Source organism: Mastomys coucha, unplaced genomic scaffold, assembly GCF_008632895.1.
Source record: "Mastomys coucha isolate ucsf_1 unplaced genomic scaffold, UCSF_Mcou_1 pScaffold22, whole genome shotgun sequence".
In the NCBI taxonomy this organism is placed as follows: Eukaryota; Metazoa; Chordata; class Mammalia; order Rodentia; family Muridae; genus Mastomys; species Mastomys coucha.
This window is the reverse complement of record NW_022196905.1, coordinates 224,377,476-224,386,449: the sequence shown is the minus strand read 5'-3', so window position 1 is coordinate 224,386,449 and position 8,974 is coordinate 224,377,476. Positions and strand designations below refer to the sequence as shown.

The 8,974-nt window shown below is 40.8% G+C and overlaps 1 protein-coding gene and 1 pseudogene across 7 annotated transcripts in view; one reads left to right on the top strand and one right to left on the bottom strand.

The window, feature by feature from the left end:
• The window catches only part of Phkb (phosphorylase kinase regulatory subunit beta), a 210,521-nt gene that overhangs the window by 42,224 nt on the left and 159,323 nt on the right, over window positions 1–8,974 (bottom strand). For all 7 annotated transcript variants that reach the window (XM_031340678.1, XM_031340676.1, XM_031340673.1 and 4 more), the window contains 7 exons: window positions 7,968–8,051; window positions 7,413–7,517; window positions 6,359–6,441; window positions 5,882–5,972; window positions 1,652–1,713; window positions 1,394–1,556; window positions 193–274 (listed from right to left, as the gene is read on the bottom strand). In XM_031340678.1, coding sequence (XP_031196538.1) covers window positions 193–274; window positions 1,394–1,556; window positions 1,652–1,713; window positions 5,882–5,972; window positions 6,359–6,441; window positions 7,413–7,517; window positions 7,968–8,051 — 670 coding nt within the window. The remainder of the gene's footprint in view (window positions 1–192; window positions 275–1,393; window positions 1,557–1,651; window positions 1,714–5,881; window positions 5,973–6,358; window positions 6,442–7,412; window positions 7,518–7,967; window positions 8,052–8,974) is intronic.
• Window positions 3,781–4,244, top strand: LOC116069777 (annotated as a pseudogene).

Below are 8,974 nucleotides of genomic sequence, written 5' to 3'. Positions count from 1 at the left end.
GCGAGAGGACAAGGGTGAGGGAGGCTTTCCATGTGAGAGGACAAGGGTGAGGGAGGCTTTCCATGTGACAGGGTGGGAGATTTAATGGAAGAGGAAATAACTCAGAACAGTTGGCATTGTTATATGTGTTTGACAGATATTCACCTTACAGAGCCCCTTTTGTAGATATGCCCCCTGCTCATTTACTCTTACCTTCCATCGTGATGAAGTTAGGGCCCTCTCTTTTGAGCAGTATACCCAGCAGGATAGTTTGACCAACCAGACAACCACAGTCCTGAAACATCAATTGGCATAAGGAACTGGGATGCAATGAGTTTTGATGACCATAGGACTCAAGTAATAATAAAGCTCATAATGCAAAGAGGGAGCAGCCTGACGTGGGATGGAAGAAAGATCTGATGTCACTGAGACAGTAAATAAGATGGCATTACAGACCTTGGTCTGAGATGCCTTGAAGGCAGAGAGGGTACAGAAGTCAGTTTCTGGATATAGCAGGATTTAATGATCAAATGTTCCAATAAGCAAATAACCGAAGAACAGATTTTATGGTTTATATAAATATTAATGCATCACTATCTGAGACTTGACCAAGTCACTCTCCTCTTGATTTTACTTATTTGTAAATGGGAGACCATGCTACTATCAGTGGAGATGGAGGAAGGGACACATATAGAATATTTATATTTCAGGACACCGTCTATGTGTTTTGTGACTGCTATGTGATATTGTTGTTTATATGGGTTAAGAAGAAGTTAGTCGTGGCTGAAAAGAGAGAATCTAAGTGACATGATCAAATCTGTATGGCCAACATGACCCAGAGTTTACAGCTCTACCAGTAAGCTGTGGTTGGAGCAGGGAGAGAAAAGAGAGCGGAATGAACAGTCTGAAGAACACAAAGGTAGCATCAGTGCTCACTGTCTAAGTGCCTACCTGCAAGTCTTACCATCTACACTCTTTATACATCTACACTGCATCAGTGCTCACTGTCTAAGTGCCTACCTGCAAGTCTTACCATGTACACTCTTTATACATCTACATTGCATCAGTGCTCACTGTCTAAGCGCCTACCTGCAAGTCTTACCATGTACACTCTATACATCTACACTGCATCAGTGCTCACTGTCTAAGCGCCTACCTGCCAAGTCTTACCATCTACACTCTATACATCTACACTGCATCAGTGCTCACTGTCTAAGCGCCTACTTGCAAGTCTTACCATCTATGCTCTTTATACATCCACGCTGACTTTGGCCCAAGAGGACACCTTTTCACTGCCTGCCCTGACCATAGACCAGCCACCCTTTTCTCTCAGAGGACACAAAGGCACACAGCCTGACTGAGAAGTCCTGTTCTGGTAGCCCCTCAGGGCTAGGTATGATTGCATCTTGCTTACATTCAGCTTCTGAAGGATTTCGTGGGTGGATTTGTTTTTCCACTCGGTAATGGTGATGTCTGGCTCCTGCCGAATCTCAGGAGCATCTGCAGTACTGCTCTGCCGTTTGACTTTTGAATGCTTGGGAAATTCTAGTTCTTCAAAGCTCTTAAATTCTGGAAGCCTGGAAATCAAAATAAAACATTTCAGATCTCCTGCTTTCCTAATATAGTTGCAAGAAATGAAAAAACTAAGTATAAGTAATTCAAGGGGACTTACTTTTCTGTGTCACTAATTCGTAGAAAGTCAAGCTGTTCTACTACAGCTCCAGAGATCAATGTCTGCAATGTGATGATTCAAAATGTTTACATCTGTCAAGCTATACTCTGCTCATACTTTTCTATATGTCCACTTACATGTAATTTTGAAATAGGTTCCTAAATGAGCTGTCTAAAATCAGAGATCTCTATATGTAACAAATTAAAACAGAATACAAACACCTATAAATAGACTGGATACACCAAGCAACAAATTCATGAGTCATATTAAATAGGAAAGCCACCATGAGGTGGTCTCTCTGTTCTTTGAATTAAAGGGATGTATTTATTTATTACAGTGCTGGGGATTGAGTCAAAGTCTCCACTGATCGTTTACACTGCCATCTATATGTCTTTATTTTAAAGTGGGTACTAAAGTGTTTTAGCATTTATTAAACATTTAGAAAATAAGATACTAAATTGTTTTGGGGCAAGGCAATATAAAATTAAACCTTAGATCCTAATACTGTAATATTAATATATTTCAGGGCTATCCAGTGATGTAATAACCAATTCTCTTAAAAGATCATGAAGATTATAACTGTTGAGGTTTAGTATTTTGTTTGGTACTAAGTGCGGTCCCCAGGACTTGGTTGTTCCAGAGATGAGAGTCCACATGCAGACCTTACCCCCAAGTTATTTCTGAATGGTAAGTAAAGATGCCAACAGCCAATAGCTGGGCAGAGGAGACACAGGTGGGGTTTAGGTTTTCCAGGCTTGGGGTCAGAGAACCATGAGGAGGAGAAGATGCAGGAGAAGGAAGGAGAAGCCACGATGAGTTAGGTGAGCCATAAAAATATAGCCCTGAGGGCTGGCACATTGGTGTGAAGAGCAGCCCAGATGAAACATAGTAAGTAACAACTTGGGTTTATTTATAGGACAGTAGATTCTAATAGCAAGGAGGACAGGTATCTGCCCAGCTCTTGTGCTGTTTAAAGCTTATTGTAAACATAAAGGCTGTGTGTGTCTCTTAGCCAGAAACTAAAGGGTCAAAAGGGGGGTCAAAACCCTAGGTCGGGATTAAAGAATTTCTACAACAATAAATAGTTAAGCTATTGCTTCTCTGCATTCTGGAATGTGGCAACCCACATTTGGTCAGTCTATATTCCACTTCTCAAATATAAGTTCAGCAGATTAAATTAGTCTAAACTCAAACACCTATTTTGCTTGTAGTGCGAACAGGTGAGAATAAACACTGGCTTTTTACCTATCACTTCTAGTTACCCAGAGAATGGTCAGAAGCAAGCTGCAAGTTATTATTCTCAATTAGGTATTCTTATTAAAATTATTGTATACACATCATTTTCTCCCAGTTTGTTTCAAATATGAAGAAGCTGTGGGTAGGAGACAACTGTTTTTGGTGGCAAATGAATCCATCATTTCTCTAGTGGAGACGATGATACAGGAATACCCACAAATGTGGACACCCAGATGCAGGAAAGAAACACAACACCAATTTTCTTTGTAGAGTATGGATGAGAAAGCCAAATGTGCAAGCCAAATGAGCCCAACTATAAGCAGACTGCTGGTAGACTATGAACCTTCTTAGGGCAGGATCTTTATCTGGATTTGTTGGATGGTGTTTCTAACATACAAGTTCATATCTATACAACTTGATGTTTGGCAAAATAATTAGATAAATGTTTATTGATCATTTGCTATATGCAAGTTGTACTGGCTGGTTTTGTGTGTCAACTTGACACAGGCTGGAGTTATCACAGAAAAAGGAGCTTCAGGTGAGGAAATGCCTCCATGAGATCCAGCTGTGGGACATTTTCTCAGTTGGTAATCAAGGTGGGAGGACCTCTTGTGGGTGGTGCCATCCCTGGGGTGGTAGTCTTGGGTTCTATAAGAAAGCAAGCTGAGCAAGGCAGAGGGAGCAAGTCAGGAAGTAACATGCCTCCATGGCCTGTGCATCAGCTCCTGTTTCCTGACCTGCTTGAGTTCCAGTCCTGACTTCCTTTGGTGATCAACAGCAATGTGGAAAATGTAAGCTGAATAAACTCTTTCCTCCCAAATTTGCTTCTTGGTCATGATGGTTGTGCAGGAATAGAAACCCTGACTAAGGACCCTCGGCAGCCAAGTGGTGCTATGGCTTCCTCTGGGGTGGTGGTGGGAGACAGGCCAAAGATATGCTACAGTTATAGCCTGTGCTGCTGCCTGAGTCCAAGCCACTGCCACCACCTCAGCCTCTGCTGGTCGCTGTGCTCCATGACCTCAGTTACCAACCCCCCTGCTGATGTGAAGGAGAATTACTTCTTTTTGCCATTGTTTCACAATGTCATCAAATGCATAGACAAGGACAGCCTGGATCTCCACCAGGACCTGAACGCCCTCAAAACAAAGTTCAGAAGATGCGGAAGCTCATAGGCATCCACATGAGCCCTGAGCAGCAGCAGCAGCAGCAGCAGCAGCAGCAGCAGCAGCAGCAGCAGCAGCAGCAGCAGGAGCAGCAGCAGCAGCAGCTACACAGCCTCTGAGAGCAGGTCAGGACCAAGATTGAGCTTCTGCCAAAGTATGAGAGCCTCTGCATGTTTGAGATCCCCAAGGAGTAGGGCCAGCTCCCAGGAAAGCTGCCAGCACACTGAAAGCTTCGCACCTGTGGTGGCCAGCTCCTTGGGAGCCCGGCTTTAAACTGTGAGGCCACATGTGGCTGGTGTGGGGCCTCAATGGCTGTACTTAGCCTTGACTATGCCCTGGGCCCATCAGCAGATCTACAGGGCACAGAGGGAGAGGAAATAGCCATTCCCTTCTTTCCCTCAGCCCCTCCCACTCCTAATAGCATCAGTATGGTATCAGGTACATACTGTTCCCATTAACAGCAGTTTCATGAAACGTTTGCATAGAATTCACGGGGTAAATTAGGCCTGCACTCAGATGGCGTGGATTTATTATAATTAAAGCAGGCTTTGAGAGTATGAATATTGTTTTGAAAAAAAAACCCTGATTAAGACACAAGCATTAGACAAGGTAAGAGCAACATAGAAAAATAACCACTAAGTAGAAATAAGAACAATAAGAGGAAGGGGTTCTATGATAGAGGAACAGGAGGCCAGGTAGCCATTATATGTATATGACCAGAGAAAATTTCTCTAACAAGATGAGATATAAATCGGACACTAGAAGGAGGACTGTGCTCAACACTCAGGTTGAAGCAGAACTATCATGTGCAAAAGGTAGGAGCATGCATGGTGAATTTTAGAAGCAATAAAGAAGGTAGTGTGGCTAAAATAGAATGGCTGGGGCAATGCTAGAAAGCTGGGTCCATGATGCAGGTACAGAACCTATGGATCACACACCGTCTTTGGGGTTTACAATCAGTGTACCTGCCAGTAACAAGCGTGTATGACAAGGCTAACTGTTGATAATAGAATTCAGGAGATGACAGAAAATCTAGTGAGAGAATGATGGTAGCCTGCATCATGATGTCAATGCTAGGGAAGAGAGTCTGGATACACTCTGAAGGGACAGATAACAGGGTTCAGCGAGTGATTATCATGTAGAGTATGAGAAAGAGTCAAAACTCACCAAACTCTAAAGCTGATAACTAATACTGAAAACACACAAATAACTTACTTAACATTTTATATTTATATAGCCTATTCACCCTTATTGGCTATTTCTGATCATAAAGTAAATATTTAGCTTAAGTTCACTAGCTAATGCCTAATACTATTGATACTCTATAGATTTCAATTTTAAAACATCACTTAGTATTAGAGGGTATTAAACTAGTTACAAATACTGACTTTTCTGGAAGAGGTGTATAAAGGAGGGGCCAGTGCTCACGCTGGGGACCTGTGGGTGCGTCCCTTTAGGAGCTGTGATGGTAATCCAAGCTGTGGCGCTTGGATGAAACAAAGCTTTCTCCTGATTGGATGTTACAGTTCAGTAAGCAAAACAGCCTAAAACCAAGAGACAACCAAAACGCCTTTAGAAGCCCAAGATTATACACAAGTCATTAGTCTACTGGTGGACTTGTCTCTACAAATACCAAAATGAAGTTAAGCTACCAAAGTCTAAAATTCTGTTAAGAAGCAGCTACTGTTCAAGCATCTGATGGATGAGGACAGCAGGACAGACAGAGACAGGACAAAAAGAAGGTAAGTACAGAATGAAACTTGTAAAGCTCATTAAGAAGCATAGCAGATTAACTGTTCTGGACCAGAAACACTGAAGTTTAGAAGGCTACCTGTAAACGGTCAACATGAACTTTGACTCCTCCAATTATTCCCTTTTTAAAGGCTGCCAGCATGTCTAATATTGGGTTGAATCTGCTACCTCTGGAATAAAGAAGATAAACAACCTTATTAAAAATATAAAGCAAAATTAACAAAGAAATATTTGCTATATATGCAAAACAATTTGCAACATGCTAAGAATAGGAAAATACCAGGAGGCTCAGCTTTCACATTTTCTGTGTTAATGCCATAAAGCAAGTGAGGCTTACTTTCTTTAAAAAAAAAAAAAAATCTGTATGTGTATAGGCGTGTGCATGTGAATGCAGTCTCCACAGAGGACAGATGAGCATGAGATCCTCTGGAGCTGGAGCTAGAGGCTGTTGTGAGCCACCTGGCAAGTGAACTCAGGTCCCCTGCGAGAGCTGTGTAGGCCCTCAGCTGCAGGGCCATTTCCTCAGTCCCATGGCCTGCTTTATTAATCAACCTACCTTATGTTGTCTTCCCGGATGAGGACAAGAAAAAGTGGGCGTCCATGCATTTTCCAATATTGCTTAATGAACTGTAGTGCATTCTATCAAAAAATTAGATTGAGGTAGGATGTCATGGAATAGTGTCTGAGATCCTTAACTGAGAGGCAAAGATCCCATAACAGTTCTAATAGTTTATAATCGAACCCTGGATAATTTAGGCTACTTAGAAGCAAAGAATCATTTTCATTTTAAACCTTGCACTATGTTCTGAGACTATTCAAGCCTTTCTCTTCTCCCTCCGTCATGTTTCTTTCTGGCCTTAAGAAAGTACAGCCCGTGAGTGAATCGAGAGACAACTCTTCCCTGCTCTATCACTCAGAAGACTGTCACTACTTTTCACTATGGATTAGTACAAAGAGGTGGTTCATTTATGAAGCCCCTCTGTAGAAATCATCAGTGATGTGTGGAGAGAGCTTTGACTGGCTATGGAGTCTCACCACCGTCACATAACTTTCCACCATGTGTCTAATACTGTTAGACTGTTTTACACATTAATTCATTGATTACAGGGCACAGCCCTTTTATTATCTGGTTTTACAGATCAAAAGTCAGAAGGGTAAAGGAGCTAAATAACTTGCCTGAAAACATACAGTTGGTAAATATAGAGAGTCAAGAACTGAACAGACATAGTCTGGCTCCAGGTGTTAGGACCACAGTTCTAAATCTTTCTTCTCTTCACACAGAGTAGAGTGGATTAGCTCTTTAGCCATACAATTATGGGTTGGTTGAAATCCTACTAGACAGTCTTCACAAGTAAAATTACTCTAATTCAATTTTTTTTCTCAAAGGGAGATGAACTGCTAGTACCATCCAAGCACAGTTTTAAAACAGTATCACGTCCAGAAGAGTGTAGTTTTATTTTAGTGTGGCTAGAATTCCAAACTCTGCAAAGGCACTATTTATTTTCATGATTTACTTGGTGTAACCTAGAGTCATGGACACCCAGAAATCCTCCATCTAACAACACCTGTCAGAAACCAGTGTGAACAAAGTCACCTCTGCTCAGAGCTACCTTGATGTCATCGATGAGCAGCAGAACGTCCTGAGACATGTAGAAATCACTCAGGTCAAAGATGATAGGGTAACAAACCACAGTCTTCCCTAGAATACGGTAAATCTGTAATAGGAAATAGAAAGCAAAATACAAAATACAAGGCATAGTGTCCCACGGCTCAACAATAAGTAAGACTGATATTTATTTCTGAATAGGCAAATAATAGCTCACAAAGTCCATAAAAAATTAATTTTAAAGTTTTTTGCTTGAGTCAGTATGACAGTAAATTTAAAGTAGAACATTTCTAATAAGGCTGAAAACCCCTATGCTTGAGTAAATATTATTATAAATGTTTTACAAAGCTTGGCAATAACATAGCAGTGAGATGTTCATTTATTCCCAGAAAGCTTCAATAATATGACACACAGTAAGTAAGATTTATGTGCAGAAAATGGTAATTCAGATAACTGCCTCAAGTACATAATGAAATGTGACAGGGATGGCCAGAAGCCAAACATGATTTCTGCATGCAGAATTATTGCCCAAAGGCGCTCCATAGGAAAGCACACTCACCTTTGATGTACCAAGGCAGCCAATGGGCCTATCTGGCCTTCCAGACAGACCCAACTTCTCATTGATTCCCAGGTGGAAATAAGCCTGTGAGGCACAAGTGACTTGGCTTAGTAATGATAGTTCTAGAGAAACGATGCCAGGGAGATCCATCTAGGACCAACAAACCAGCCAAATAATTCTGGATTGTGTGTGTGGAGGAGGTTACTGAGTTTTCCAAAGCAGAACTTTTTAAATTCAATTATCAACATTCTAAACGGTAACACTGTTATCATATTGGTGGTAGTGTACAACCTGCTAGGCTTTGATTCATAAAGCAATTCAAGAGACAAATGCTTCCCTTATCTCTCTCTCTTTCATACACACACACACACACACACACACACATGTGTGTATATATATATATATACACACATATATGTATACACATATACACATATATGTATATATGTGTATATATATATACCCATCCACTTAAAGTTATTTAAAAAATCAGGGCCACACATCTCTCACTGTGTTTTTACTTTCAAATATATTTTATTAAAATGAAATCATTTTTACTGATTTGTTTTCTGATTATATGAATTTCAAGTATTCCAACCCAAAATGTTAGTCTTGCTTATTCTCATATCTTATACAACAATTATTTGACTCTGGTATATGTTGAAAGGGGTGTGTAAGTTACTGTGTGACCCTAAAGAAGCATCAAAAGATTCTTAAAAGGCACAAATTAAATATACACCCACAAAATACAGAAGGATTAATGAGTACACATTTGCATAAATGTGAATTCCTATAATACATAATCTTTTTGTTTTCTGGTTATTGAGTTTATTATGGAGGTGTTTCAGATGAGATGTACAGACAGATGCATTAGAGGGCAGGAAGGGTGACACAATAGAATAGCATTCACTGGATCTGCTGAATTAAAAACATCCAATCAGGCCAGGTGGTGGTGGCGCATGCCTTTAATCCCAGCACTTGGGAGGCAGAGGCAGGCGGATTTCTGA